At 44.3% G+C, this 15,887-nt stretch overlaps 2 protein-coding genes across 4 annotated transcripts in view; both read left to right on the plus strand.

Moving 5' to 3' along the window:
* Nucleotides 1-15,887, plus strand: part of LOC147252619 (transcription factor 7-like 1) — an 87,735-nt gene that overhangs the window by 35,381 nt on the left and 36,467 nt on the right. The gene's annotated exons all lie outside the window — the stretch shown is intronic.
* On the plus strand, nt 11,334-14,587 carry LOC147252623 (homeodomain-interacting protein kinase 2-like). The gene is made up of 9 exons (XM_086221097.1): nt 11,334-11,503; nt 11,713-11,897; nt 11,991-12,182; nt 12,271-12,458; nt 12,717-12,837; nt 12,940-13,056; nt 13,173-13,235; nt 13,318-13,490; nt 13,598-14,587. The coding sequence occupies exons 1-9, from the start codon at nt 11,389-11,391 to the stop codon at nt 13,818-13,820; spliced, it is 1,377 nt and encodes a 458-aa protein (XP_086077223.1). The 5' UTR covers nt 11,334-11,388; the 3' UTR covers nt 13,821-14,587.

Consider the following 15,887-nt stretch of genomic DNA (forward strand, 5'->3'; position numbering starts at 1 on the left):
TGAGAACACTAGCACTACCCCAGCAGCTGTACCCACTCCTGTATCAGCCGCAAACGTCCCAACACCCAGGGCCAGCCCACAATCCAGCATTTTCAGAACGAGGTCTGGGAGACCTATTGTGAAACCCATTAGACTTGACTTGTAAAAAAAAAAAGGGGAAAAAAGGATGGGTGTAAACTGATTTGTGAGTGATTTTTGATGCAGCTGTTGATGCCATTTTCTTACATATTGAAGCATACAGTGCAAATGGTTCATTTGATGTTCATATTTTGCTTGAGTAGGAATTGAAAAGGGAATGTGGTGATTTGGGCAAAAAGAAGAGTCTATTTGATTTTGTTACCTGAGTTGTGCATGCTTATAGCTGCAGAAAAACAATTTAAAAGATTCATTGTTTTACTTAAAAGGAGAGATGTGATGTGATCTGTTTACATACACTGTGTAATAGTTTGGCCCAGACACCCCTTTGTATTTGGTATGGTCCGTTGGCCCGCACATGATCGATGGGCGCGCTGCGTAAAGAGTTGGTTCAGGACTTCCGCTTTGGCTCATGAAGGAGTAGGCAGCAAGTGTGAAGAGCTCCGACCTCACTTGTAACTTATGACCAAATTTGTAATACCTTTACCTTAGGATTGGTGTAATATACGCACGATACAGTGTTAGACTGCCTTGAACAGCTAATGGCCACCTCCAAAAAAAACAAACGTCTTTGATGACCACGCGAAACATCATTGCTAGCAAGCAAACTAGCATGGCCTCTGACGTTAGCCCCTCCAAAAGCGACGGAATAACCATGACTCAGCTGATGCAAGAGCTAGCCAAGCAGCGGGAAAGTTTAAAGGAAGACATCTCTGCCCTCATTCAAGAGTCGCTGGTGCCGTTGCAAATTTTGGTGAATGCTTTGACAGAAACGATGGACTCTGTGCAACAACGACTGACTGCGGCGGAATCATTTGCAGGTGATAATTTTGAGAAGATATGTGCGACTGAAACTGCCGTTGAAGCTCTGAAAGCCCAAAATGCGACACTCTTAGACAGAATCGAAGATTTAGAAAACAGGTCACGCCGCAATAACTTGAGGATTATAAATGTTTCAGAAGGCAGCGAGGATGTTGTGAATACAGTGAACTTCGTGGCGAACATGTTTATGGAGGTCACCGGCGGCAACGCACTGTTCAACTCTGCTCCAGTACTGGAGCGAGCGCACAGAGTGGGCACAAAACCCGACGATGCTAACCAGCCCCCGCGGCCCTTTGTGGTGTGTTTCCAGAGGCACCAGGAGAAGGAACGATTACTACAATGGGCAAGGCAGAACACCATCACCTATAAGGGCGTTACACTGAGAATATATCCAGATTATAGCGCTGCCCTGTCGAGGAAACGCGCTGGGTTTAACGGCGTCAAACAAGCACTTTACAAGAAGGGTATAAAATTCCGCCTGCGTTATCCAGCTGTCCTACAAGTCTTCCACAAGGGAAAGATCTCCGATTTCAACACACCGGAGAAGGCACGGGCTTACTATGATCAACAGGTTGTTGGTGAGGAAGACTGATATGACCTGGACAGTTCATGCTCGCTTAATGGAAGGAAGCCGCTTCTCTGCTTGGAGGATGTTTTGACAAGTCTGTGAATTGGAACTTTCGCCAACGTCTACTTTGGTCAACCTACTTGGTTATGAGGACTGTGGGGAACTAGCGGATCATCCCCCCCCCTTTTTTTTTTTTTTCCTTTCACTTTCCCTTGGTAAGTGCCTTTACCTGTTTTTCCTTTCTTTTTTTCCTCCTTTTTTGGAGATAATGGTCGACTGATAGCCTACCTGTTGGATGTGGCTCTGCGAATGTTTAATGTTGTTCGGACTTTTTCCTGCTCCCTTTTGTTTACATTGAATATGTTGAACGTAACTGAAGAACCGTCTGCAGCATATTTAACTGGTTTCAACTAAGACAAGTCATCACTGCTAAATGGTCATAGGCTCTTCACAGTAGAAGGAGAGAGTGTATCGGAAGGTTCAGGAGTTAGAAGAGGGCCTGCAGTCTGCCCATGTTCCGGGGCGGGCATAGGTTTTTTTCATGTTTGGGGTTAAAGAGGGGTTTATTCTTATGAAAGTGTTATTGTTGTATCCTTTTGAACAGGGACTTTATACTTCTTTTTTATATTATTTAGTATGTTTTTGTTTATTATTGACAGACGCTTTGAGGTGCACAACCTGCTTTTCATTTAATCGTGCCACATGTTGCATGATATAAATAATGTCAGGGCGGATATAGGTGTAACGCCAACACGTCTCATTACCTGGAATGTGAAAGGAATGAATGGGCCTAATAAGAGAGCAAAGATTTTTTCTCATTTAAAGAGGTTAAACGCTGAAATAATATTTTTACAAGAAACACATATGAAAATAGCAGATCAAATCAGGCTTCGGAAGAACTGGATTGGACAGAGTTTCCATTCTAACTTCAATAATAAGGCACGAGGGGCAGCCATCCTAATCCATAAAAAGGTATTGTTAACACCATCTCTGACCCCCAAGGGCGATATGTGATAGTATCTGGGTTGCTATTTAACACTCCAGTAATACTAGCAAGTGTTTACGCCCCAAACTGGGATGATAACTTTATACATAAACTCACCTCTCTTTTTCCAAACTTGAACAGTCATAGTCTTATTCTATCTGGTGACTTTAACACGGTTCTGGACCCAGCTGTGGATCGCTCTAGCCCTAGAACTCTAGCACGCTCCAAAATGTCTCTTGCTCTTGGTGAGTTTGCTGACAGGACAGGCTGTGTTGACCCTTGGAGGTTCTTTAATCCTCACAAAAAGGAATTTTCTTACTTTTCACACGTTCATCACACTTATAGTCTGATTGATTTTTTCCTCATTGATAAGACACTTCTCCCTTTTTACAAAGAGAACTGAATAGACTGGCATTGTTGAATCTGATCATGCTCCAGTTTCCCTAGATATTTCATTCTCTCCAAATATTACACAGCCAAGAATCTGGAGATTAGACACATCCCTATTATCAGACAGTCACTTCTGTGAATTCATCGATAAAGCAATAGATGAGTTCATATACTTTAACAGGTCTGACTCCATATCCCCATCTACATTATGGGAAACACTTCAAGTTGTTATAAGGGGGAAGATCATTTCTTATTCTATTTCACGCAGCAAGGAGAGAAAAGAAAAAGAACTCCTGAAATTAATAAGACACATTGACCAACAGTATTCTACCACCCCAACACCTGAGTTATATAAAGAAAGGGTTGCACTAATAACCCAGTATGACCTATTGTCAACAGAACAGAAAAACAGCAGCTTTGGTTAAAAGGATATTATGATGAACATGGAGATAAAGCAGGTCGTCTTCTTCTTTTAAAGCCAGGCAAAGACCCAAATGATTGTGGTTCATATCGACCTATATCCTTGCTTAACGTTGATGCTAAAATTTTAGCCAAACTGCTAGCTTCAAGACTAGAGACTGTTAACACTAATATCATCTCGACAGAACCAACTGGTTTCATAAAGGGTCGGCAGTCCTTCACAAATATCCGTAAACTGTTAAGTGTTATTCACTCTCCTGCGTCCAGGGAGACTCCTGAAGTTGTTGTCTCCTTGGACGCGGAAAAGGCATTTGACAGAGTGGAATTCAATTATTTATTCACTGTACTGGAGAAATTTGGCTTTGGCTCAAACTTCATATCCTGGATACGTTTATTATATACATCTCCTAAAGGATCTGTAACTACAAACAAGATATCTTCCCAACTATTTTCTCTCTCAAGGGGTACACGCCAGGGCTGCCCTCTTAGCCCACTTCTATTTGCGTTAGCTATTGAACCTTTGTCAATTAAATTTAGGACAACCCCCAATATCTTTGGTATCCACAGGTTTGAAACTGAACATAAAATCTCTTTATATGCTGATGACTTACTTTTGTATATTTCTGACCCAGTATCATGCATTCCTACTATTGTCAGTATCCTTAATGACTTTGGGCGTTTCTCTGGTTACAAATTAAACTTGTCCAAGAGTGAATGTTTTCCCATTTATAATTTGGCCCTTCAGTTACCAGCCAATGCATTCCCTTTCCATATATCAAAGTCCGGTTTTAAATATTTAGGCATACACATCACCCGTGCTTTCTCTGATCTCTATGAAAAGAACCTCAAACCCCTCTTGCTTAAATTAGAAGCTGATTTTAAAAGATGGTCTGGTCTTTATTTATCTCTTCCAGGTAGAGTTAGTTGTATAAAAATGAGTGTCTTACCCCGTTTTCTGTACCTGTTTCAGTGTCTCCCAATATTTTTGTCTAAATCTTTTTTCCAATCTTTAAATAAATTAATCTCCTCCTTTGGGAAAATGAAAATGTTAGAAACCGCAGAGAGTTTTTAGAAAGGCCTAGGGATAAGGGTGGCCTGGCACTACCTAATATGAGAAACTACTATTGGGCATCTAATGTTCAAAAAATCATATATTGGTACCAGAGTCCTCAGCTGGATTGGTGTAAGATTGAGACAAACTCCTGCACCTCTACCTCACTTCCTGCTTTGGTCACTGCTGGATTACCACTTTCACCCTCTAAATTCACTTCTAACCCTGTGGTATCTTCTACTCTTAAGATATGGACACAATTCAGACAACATTTCAAACTAAAAGATTTTTCTATATACAGCCCTATTTGTAATAATCACCTTTTCCCTGCTGCCAGAATAGACCACACCTTCACTCTATGGGGGAGGAACGGTCTGAATACATGTGATCGCTTCTATATAGATGGTATTTTTGCCAATTTCACTGACCTCTCTGCCAAATTTCACTTACAAAAATCTGACCTATTCAGATACTTTCAGGTCCGTCATTTTATTCAAAAACAGAGTTCAACGTTTCCTGCTTTTCCAGCAGACTCAGGACTTGAAAAGATTTTGCGTAACCCTATGTATTTTGGGAGGCACATCGTAAATATAATTACCTCTCTTCAGGAAACATCATTAGATGGGCTTAGAACTGCATGGTCTGACGAACTTGGCTATGAAATTCCTGAATACTTCTGGGAACGTGCTCAGAAAAGAATGAATGGAACATCATCCTGTGCGCGGCTTAGCCTGATACAATTCAAAGTCTTTCATAGAATTTACTATACAAAATCTAAACTTTCAAGAATTTACGACGATATTGATGACAGGTGTGAGCGCTGCAATTCTGCTCCAGCAAATATGACCCATATGTTTTGGAACTGCCCTCAATTAGCAAAATTTTGGTCATCTATCTGTAAAACACTAAATGATGCTTTTAACACTAAAATCAAACCGTCTGCAGATATGGCCATCTTTGGAGTGTTGGTTGATGAGCACATGCTACCCATTTACAAGATGAACGCTTTTGCCTTTGCATCTCTGATAGCCCGTAGAAATATAGTCTTACATTGGAAATCTCCTGAACCACCCAAAGTGTCTGTCTGGCTCGCTGAATTAATGTTTTTCTTGAAATTAGAGAAAATGAAATACTTAACTAGAGGTTCAACGAAACAATTTCACAAGATGTGGGACCCTCTGATTGAGTACTTCAAACATCTCAAGACCCTTCCATAAACCTATGGAGCCCTGAGATATATATCTGATCTTGCCTAATCATTGACATGTACTTGAACCTGTAATGCCCTCATTGTCTGTCATTAATTTTATTATTTTATTCTATTTTGATTTTCAACTTCACCACTGTACAGACACTTTAATTCTTGCCATTATTATTGTTATTATTATTGTTTTTCTCTTTATTTGTTTATTTAATTTATGATGTTTTTCATTTATGTAACATTGCTATCTATGCTTATGTTTGTTTGTGCAGCAGTGTATGGGTGTTGTGGGTGGGTTTTGTCAAAAAGAAAAAAATCTAATTCAAGATAATGTATTTAAATGCATCTTACTTTGTACTTTCTTGAATAAAAATATACTTAAAAAAAAAGAGTTGGTTCAGTGAATGGCATGTGAGTAAAGCTACATGAAATAAAGCCGACAGTATTGGACCTCATCGTAGCAGAACCCTCTTTTTATATTTGCATAACATGACAGTTACTGCTGAGAGTTGGGGGGATGCATGGCTCAACAGCACTATGGTTCTTGGTGAGCCTGGCCACATATTGAAGAAGAACCTGGGGTGGTTCTTATTCTTTTCTACTAAGGATGAGTAGTAAGCGCTTCTAGCATTACGGAGTTCTTTTTATATATTAATAAACTCTCCTTCCAGGCTTGGCGGACTTCCTCGTGCTGGCTGGAATCTGTCTTCCTTTCCAGTTGTCTGGTCTTCTGTTTCAAGGCACTCAGCTCTGGGCTGTACCAGGGAACTATTCTTTTCTGGTTGATAACCTTCTTCTTCAGGGGAGCTACGGCATCAAGTGTCCCAAGGAGTGCTGCTGCAGTGCTGTCCACAAGATAGTCTACCTGGGTGGGGGTGGAATCAGCATAACTGCCCATTATATGACTACAAGATGTGGCAGCAAGCTCTGCTGGAATAAGCTCCTAAATCTAGAAACAGCAGTGTCAGACAAACATCTACTGAAGCAGGACATTTTCCCAGGTAGGATATAATTTGTTAGGGTAAATTCAAATGTAATTAAGGAGTGATCAGACAAGACGGGGTTCTGAGGAAGAACTGTGATGAGGTCAGCTTCTATTCCATAAGTGAGTACTAAGGATGTGATTAAAAGTGTGAGGCCCCTCCCCTTCAGCCTTACCTGTAATCTGAGGTCCCTCCCCTTCAGCCTCAGCTGTAATGTGAGGCCCCTCCGCTTCAGCCTTACCTGTCATGTAAGGCCCCTCCCCTTCAGCCTCAGCTGTAGATGAGTGTGAGGCCCCTCCCGTCACAGATTCAGGAACCAGATTTGAATGGAACGTCTGTTGTCCAGTTGAGGAAGGTTAGGCGCAGCTGAAGCCTCCTCCTTGTTTCAGCAGAAGTTCAGCTCTTGTTAACTGTGGTATTAATCCCACTCCATGTGTTGATCCCACTTAACACCAGATTACTAATGTGTAAATTCGAGTTATCAAAGCTTACTTAGATCAGGTGCACCTCTTCTGACACCTCCAATGGTGGCGTCTCACTGGTTTCTTTTCCTGTGGTATCAACAGCATTTAGGAGAACAACATGAATTCACTGCTTCATCAACATCTCTGACTCACATCTGCTCTCACTGCATCAAGATCCATCATCAGGATTTGCTCAAAAACACGTAGAAGGTCGAGTGCCTGATATTAAACGGTGCCACTGTTGATAATTCTGATGATGTTGATAATGCAGGTTTTGCTTCCATGTTTTTGTCAAAAATTAAAAGATACTGGTAAAGGTACTCCTGGTTTACTGGGACGGGGTTCAAGTCCCTGCGGTATCTGCAGTTCTTTCGGCCTCGACATGAAAGCCCAGGTTATTTCCATCATCTAAACTGCTGACCTGAAGCCCCTCCCTCAACATGAAGATGACTAACATCAGCTCTTTGCTTTTCAGTGACCTTCTTTTTCTGACTCTATCGAGTGACAACATCTCAGCAGAGCTGCAGATTCTGTCTGGCACCAGCAACCATGACTGTTCAAAGTCTCAGTGTGGGAAGTTGAACTAGATAGCGGCGGTGACGGGGTCCTGGGGAGCTTCGGGGTGACAGTCCAAGCTGGTTAGGTTACACATCCAGTCAGAGGGAAGAACTCCTAGCCAAAATCAGTCCCTCCAGGGTTTCGTGGCACTGTTTTATGATTATTGCGGCCTAAAATGGCGGATTTTGTGGCAGCTTCTTTGAAAAGTTGCAAGGTTTTCAATGTTTTCCAGAAGGACATGCTGCATGTAGTATCAGCAATGCGTCCACGCTTTAAAGCCCCCGTTCCTGTCTGACTAGGAGTGAGCCAACTAATCTCAGTCCTAACCCTCACCAGTTGATGCCTAACCTCAACCTCAAACTAACTGCAGGTTCCACATTCACTCTAACTTTGACCAGGTGTAAATTAAGTTCTGCTGCATCAGGACCGCTCTTTGGTCATGAGGACTAGGGGTCCTGATAAGGTTAGTGGTTATACCAGAAAAGGTAAATGGACTCAATTTTATATAGCGCTTTTCTACCTTCGCGGCACTCAAAGCACTTTACAGTGTCATCTCATTCACCCGTTCACACACACTCTCACACACTGATGGTGGAGGCTGCCATGCAAGGCGCCAACCTACTCATCAGAAGCAATTATGGGTTCAGTATCTTGCTCAAGGACACTTGGAAATGGTCAAGGATCGAACCAGTGACCGTCTGGTTGCTAGACGGCCACTCTACCCCTGAGCCATGCCACGCACAATTACACTCACACACTCCTGTATACAACACACATTCTCTCTCTCATACACAGGAAGATGCTGATGATGAAGCAGAGGCAGACATGGAACCCCCTTCACCCAAGAAGTCCAAAGAATTCAGTGCCTTGGAATTGTCAGGAAATTATTTCTGTAAGATAAAGACTGTATTTTTGCTGTTAGTTCGTACCACAAAATTTCCCAACACACAAGATCAAATTCTCAGAGACAGAGATCTTAATTAAAGTTTTACTTGCAGCAAGGAGTCCAAGCAAAGTTCTACATCTGCACTGAACAGTCTGTGTCTTCCAAACATATATATGCAAAGTTCCTCCTCTCAGTAGCTTCCCATCATGCCTTGTTCCTCCTTCTGTCAAGGACAGTTGTGGGGGAGCGTAGGGACGCTGGCTCCTCACTGTCCAAGGCCTTTTCCAAACGCTTCTTATCTTCTTATCTTATCTAGGAGTGTAGGCACAGCCTGGTGTAACCTAAACACACTTCATGTCTTTGGTCTGTATAAAGGTCACAACACTACCATGCAGCTCTACATCAGGCTAAAACTTCACGATGATAAAAAGTAAATGTAATAAAATATAAACGTGTCTACGTATTTTCTAACAGGTGGACTACAGAGGAGGGAGGAGGACCCAGCAAACCAAAGCAGAAAAGGATGCAGATGAGTTCAAAAGTTACCGGGCAGCAAGAGCTGAAGGGCTGCAGGACAATCCTGTGGGTTGGTGGAGGGCAAATGAGAAGGAGAATCCTCAAAGCGATACCTCTGTGTCCCAGGGATCAGGGTTGCATCAGAGGGTTTTTTCATCTGCGGGTGATTTAGTCAACGCAAAAATGAGCTGCCTCAACCCAGGGCTCCTTTTCCTGCAAAAAAATCTTGCCAATCTCATGTGAGAGGAGAGCAAAGTTATGACAAAGACAATTGTTTCCACTTAGTTTGTGTTAACTTTTTCTGCAGTTTGCACTTTAATAGTGGTCAGGCAGTGCCTTTCTGTTTCTCATCCAGTGCACTTAAGCTATAAGCTTTTGAAGGGACTTTAAGAAGGTACACCTCAAGCTTCAAATGTCCAGTTTACATGTTTGCACTTTGAAGGGAAGGGAATGTCTTGCATTTCTAAAAATCCCAAACAAGACACAGTGTATTTTTATGTTTCCTCCATCCTCAGGTACTGGTAGTTTGGATAATTTGAAGCCACTAGTCAGCAGCCAGCACTTTGTTTCCATTTGACACTGGCTGAATCTTTTTCATTGTTTTGTGTTCATATTGATTAGTGACTGCATTGGAAGCAGTGCTGACAGTCATGCAGCTTGTTGTCACACTGATACGACTCTACTGGAGAGTCAGCAGAGCAGCGTTCTGAGACCGTCACAGCTGATTGTATGCAAATTGGCAATTCAAAATGAAAGTACATTTATTTGTATTCAACAGCTAATGGGTGAATTCTTAAATATGATAATCCATAATGTTAGTTCCAGTACAATTACAACTTTTATTTACTTGAAGCTAATTCTGCCCATAGCATGTTTTGTAAAGCTACTATCATCAGCATTCTGGGTGGTCCGTTGGTGCAATGTCAACAGTCTCACATCCATAACCACCAATATTTTATATTAATTTGGTGTGAAGTATGAATTTAACACCAGTATGGATGTGTTGTGTCCCTCGCTGGGAGATGCTTGTGGTTCCTCCCTGGTTCTTTTCCCTGATACACCAAAAGAAGTCCAGTTACCATGCCGAACTCTTGGACTACCGTGACCTGGATGACTAAGAGCCTTCACCGACAACTTGTACCGATGTTTGAGTACCTGGGGTGTTCACAATGACGGCTCGGGAGGTGGAGGCTTCCTGTTTACCTTTGATGGTCTGTACTCTCTCAATTTTGCTGCTGTATTATTATGTGGCAATAAACAACACATTTTGCACTCACCCAGGTAGTCATGAAGTGCTGACAGAGGCTGGTCAAGGCCCACATCAAGGCCTCCATCGAGGTCTCTGTGGACCCCCACCAGTACGCCCACAGGCTCCACTGATGACGCTGTTTCATCGGTGGTCCACAGACTATTAACAAGTTTAATAGAAAATGGGTTAGTAATGGGCCAGGCCTTTATTTTGAAGGCAAAAACATAGAAGCAGAAGTGAGTTTCTCTAAGTGAACATTCATATTGTCCAGGTTTAGTCTGAAGTTAAAAATACCAAAAATTATTGCCAAGACTTTTCTTCAGTAGACATTTAAAACATCGATAGACTCTTACTGACTTTATGGTCAAGGTTTTATTTTGAAGGCAAAATATTGTGACATCATTGAGTTGCAACTGCTAGTTTCCGCTTGCTTTCATGAAGGAGTTTTAGCATTCTGTTCAGATGCTAACATGGTGTTAACACAAACAAGTACCTGGTAAATTGCTATCATGTAGAATGTTAGCATGTTGCTAGCATATTAGCAGCAGCTAGCTTGCGGAATGCTATCTTGAATGAATGAATGTTAGCATTTGAATAAAACCTTTGACTTTGATCACAAAAATCTCTCGAGGTTCAATTCATCCGTGGGCACACAGGCAGACATTTGACCTGGACTCCAGAGGAGTCAAGTGGTAACACACTTTACGGTGTAAACTGCCTCGATGATTGCACTTGCTAATATTACAGTTTTGCCATTGCCATGGCGATCCTCTTGCAGCTCCGTCAGTTGGAGTTTTGAGCCCCCAGGTAACGGTTCACACTGCTGCATGTTCACCTGCAACATTTTCAAGCTGTCATGTCATGTCGTCATGTTGCCAATCGCTGATCAGAGCTGGCCTTGATGGTATAACCCTAAAAGCTGCTCAGCTTCTGCACAAAGACCTTCTGTTTGTGTGTGTGTGTGTGTGTGTGTGTGTGTGTGTGTGAGTTCTCTGTGACATCACTGATTCTGTCAGCAGATTCATTGATGATGAGTGACACAGATGACAAAGTTCAGTGATCAGGATGACTGAGTCAATATGAGAGTAATGAATTAAGATGAGAATTAAAGGCTGATTACAACAACATCAACATCAACAACACAACTACCTAAACCAAAGATGTTCAGGATTTCATCCAGAATTTGGAACTTGGTGCGTCCAAATATCTCACGATACGCCAGAGTTATGACTTTCAATGGAGGAAAGCCGCCTGAGACAAACGGAGAGATGGATGGTAAGTAAATCGTGTGATTGTCATCCTGGGACATGAAGGGTAGTTGAGGAGGTTGTGTGATGTCACAACCCATCAAAGCTTTGAGAGAGCTTTGATGCTGTCGGTCATCTTCACACAATTCATGGCCCCGCCCCTCACTACAAACAGAAGACCAAATGTTTGGAAACTGTGACATTGTTCCTCAAACTCATGTTTTCTTTTCCTCACAGAGCCGACGCCACCATTCGAAAATCTGAGAAGAAACGACATTGTTGACAGCCCCACCAGGAGGTACTTTCTTCAGGGCCTCTTGGGTGACGGAATCCACTCTCAACTTTATAAAGGTGTAACATTGGTACCAGAAGAAAGGGTGGTACTAAAGGTATTCAGACACAAGTCGCTGGCTTCAAGAGAGGTAAGCAATCCAAGCCTTCTTGATGATGATGAGACAATTAAGTTGTACGACCCTGCGTCTCTCAACGATGTCATTTTTTGCTCCTCTCTCCAGATAACCATGGCAAAGGCAATGAGTGTCCTTGACCAGGACAAGACAAATTTGGTCAAGTACATTGAGCAGTTTGAAGTTGGAGAAAATGCCTGTCTATCATCTGAGAGGCTGGATAGGAACCTGTTTGAATTGTTAGTAGAGAGAGACTTCCAGCCACTAAACCTTTATGAGATACGACTGATAGCACAGCAGGTAAAAATGTCAAGCTTTTCTATTGACTGGTCCAGGAATTATACCGACCTTCACCTTGGTCTCATACGTTTCCTCCTTTTTCCTGCAGCTACTGACAGCTTTAGACACACTAAAGTCAACGGGAATAATTCATTCTAACTTAACACTGGACAACGTCATGTTAGTGGACCATGAAAAGACACCCTTCAAAGTCAAGATCATTGACTTTGGCCTGTCCTTCTTCACGAGCGAGGCTAATCGCAAACATGGTCAGATCATCCAGCCCGCGGGAATACGGTAAGATCCCTCTTCAAGGCCCCTCTTGTCTCATGCTCTTCACAATCCATTAAAAGTTGTTCTAATGTTCCACACACATGCTGACTTTGTGAAAAGTCAAAGTCGACTTTACTGTCAAGTGTACTGTACGAGCATGACATACAGCACAGATGAAAATTCACGGTGCAAACAGGCAATAAACCAACATAAAAATAGTAGCAGGCAATACACAACCCAAAACACAATAAACAATGCCCTCAACTTGTTCTTTACCAACAGTGCCCCTGAAGCCCTTTTGGGACTCCCTGTGTCCGAGGCCATAGATATGTGGTCTCTCGGCTGCCTGCTGTTCGAATTGTACACCGGCTGTTCCCCGTTTCCAATGAACAATTTCCAAATGGTAGGTAGCGAAGACCTCATGACATCCCACTGCAGAAAACATATCCCAAGTCATTTAGGGAGGTAAAGTAGGACATTGGCTGATACAAATTTCTCTCTCCAGATCAGGACCATGGTGGACGTCTTTGGCCAGCCACCTGACCACCTACTCAACGCCGGGAAACACACCGAGATGTACTTTGATTACTGCGGACGCTTACAACCGAAATGGAGGTTGAAGGTATTTGAACTTGTTCTGTCCTTTCCAGATGCGTTCATTTAGGCAGGAACTATTTGAAATGATTCAAACCTTTAGGAGAAAGTATCTAACGTGTTTTGTTGCTGTCGACCATGTAGGATTCCACTTTAGGGACTACAAACTGGAAAGGGCTTTTCCATTGCCTGGATGAACTAATGACAGTAAGTGGTCCATTTGCATTAATACAAGTTTGCTCTCCTGCTGATAGAAGGATGCTGACAAACACAATCTTTGCAAACTCAGTTCCCCTCAGAGACAGACAACAAAGCGGAGTTGGAGGATCGAGCTGCCTTCATCGACCTCCTGAAGGCTCTCCTGGAATTGGACCCAGACAAGAGGATCACACCTCAGGAAGCTCTCCATCATCCATTTTTAAAAATGTTCTATCTGATGGTGAAACCAGACGGGGGCCAGTAGTAAGTACTTGAGTTTCTGGTATCAGTAGAGTTGAACAGACACCTGAACGGGTGAATTCAATGACTGACAGAGTCATTCATTGTCATGTTTTTTTGTTTTTTTCCAGTACGAAAGACAGTCTAGAGAAAATGCGGATGAGCCAGGGGGATGCCCCCGCTGAGCCCAAGAAGGGGCTGTTGCAAAGAGTCCAATCTTTCTTTGGCAAAATATGCAGACATGCTGTTCTGTTGACACACAAAATCTGGTGTAGGAAAAAGTTCTTCTTTCACTGGTGTAGAAGACGTTTCCCCACTTATCCAAGAGGCTTCTTCCGTTCTAAAGGAAGGTGAGGAAAGCCAGGTATTAAACCAGTTGGGGGATCACCTGGGGGCTTGGCCAGAATGTCATTAGCACCCTCATCAGCCTGGTGCGTGGCTCATGGAGACTACAAGGTCAAAGTTAATGTCAACTTCATTGCCAAATACACTGTAGGTGCATGCCCCCTCATGGAAGCAACATCAAGGAACGCAGGTGGGTGGAAGATGAAGAGGAGCCATTGGGCCTGACTGGTGCTCTTGGGATGGGTGGACTGCTTCCCAGTGTGGTGGTTGGGCTGGGGTTGGTCATGGGCCTTGCCATTGTGAGGTGGATCCCTTGCTGGCAGTTTTACTAGGTCTGAGGTGCCCTGGACTGCGTCCGCATCGATGGAGTGCTCAGCCCCTGTATGGGCAGAGGAAGATGAGGAAATGATTCATTTATTTATTTTTTCTGGGGGTGGCGGTCCTGGACGCGGGTGCCTATGGGCTCACCTCGGCAGGCGGGCATGGGCCTCTCGGGCCCCTTGGTTCAGCTCGTGCTGCGTGGGGGAACCTGGTGGGCCCAGGGGGCCTCTGTCTCCCATGTCTCTCTGCGAGCTGCCTCTGGGTGTGTTGCTGCTCCTGCGGGTCTTGGCCTGGGGTTTCCTGTGTTCTGGGGTTTCTGGGTTCCCTAGTGGCCTGATCCTGACCTGCCTGCTATCCTGGACCGGGGGCGTGTTGATCTGGTCCCCCACGTCAGCTACAGACAGCTACCTACAGCATCCAAGACACACCGTAGCATACACATGCACACACATGCACACAGATACATGGGGGGGGGGGGGTTGTTGGCCAGGGGTTCCCTGTGTTCTGGGGTTTCTGGGTGCCTTGGTGGCTTGGTCCTGACCTGCCTGCTATCTTGGACCGGGGGCGTGTTGTTCTGGTCCCCCACGTCAGCTACAGTCAGCGACACACAGCATCCAAGAAACACCGTAGCATACACATACACACATGCGCACACACAAACATGGGGGGGGGGGGGTGTTGGCCTGGGGTTCCCTGTGTTCTGGGGTTTCAGGTTTCCCTGGTGGCTTGGTCCTGACCTGCCTACTATCCTGGACCGGGGGCGTGTTGTTCTGATCCCCCATGTCAGCTACAACTAGTACACATACACATACACACATGCACACACATACATGGGGGGGGGGGGGGGGGGCGGATGTTGGCCTGGGGTTCCCTGTGTTCTGGGGTTTCTGGTTTCCTTGGTGGCTTTGTCCTGACCTGCCTGCTATCCTGGACCGGGGGCGTGTTGATCTGGTCCCCCACGTCAGCTACAGTCAGCTACCTACAGCATCCAAGACACACCGTAGCATACACATGCACACACATGCACACAGATACATGGGGGGGGGGGGGGGTTTGGCCAGGGGTTCCCTGTGTTCTGGGGTTTCTGGTTTCCCTGGTGGCTTGGTCCTGACCTGCCTGCTATCTTGGACCGGGGGCGTGTTGTTCTGGTCCCCCACGTCAGCTACAGTCAGCGACACACAGCATCCAAGAAACACCGTAGCATACACATACACACATGCGCACACACAAACATGGGGGGGGGGGGGGTGTTGGCCTGGGGTTCCCTGTGTTCTGGGGTTTCTGGTTTCCCTGGTGGCTTGGTCCTGACCTGCCTACTATCCTGGACCGGGGGCGTGTTGTTCTGATCCCCCATGTCAGCTACAACTAGTACACATACACATACACACATGCACACACATACATGGGGGGGGGGGGGGGATGTTGGCCTGGGGTTCCCTGTGTTCTGGGGTTTCTGGTTTCCTTGGTGGCTTTGTCCTGACCTGCCTACTATCCTGGACCGGGGGCGTGTTGTTCTGATCCCCCATGTCAGCTACCTACAGCATCCAAGACACACTGTAGCACACACATACATACATGCACACCCATACACACACATGCACACACATACACACATACATACATACATACATACATACATACACATACACACACACACACACACACACACACACACTTGTGGTGTACAACTGGTCCATCATCACACACTCAGACATTTATTTTAAATTCTGTTAAACCAAATGGTAAATCTGCACT

This window comes from Aulostomus chinensis, chromosome 12, assembly GCF_037954235.1.
Source record: "Aulostomus chinensis isolate RoL2024-O1b breed Wild chromosome 12, RoL_Achi_v1.0, whole genome shotgun sequence".
Lineage (NCBI taxonomy): Eukaryota > Metazoa > Chordata > Actinopteri > Syngnathiformes > Aulostomidae > Aulostomus > Aulostomus chinensis.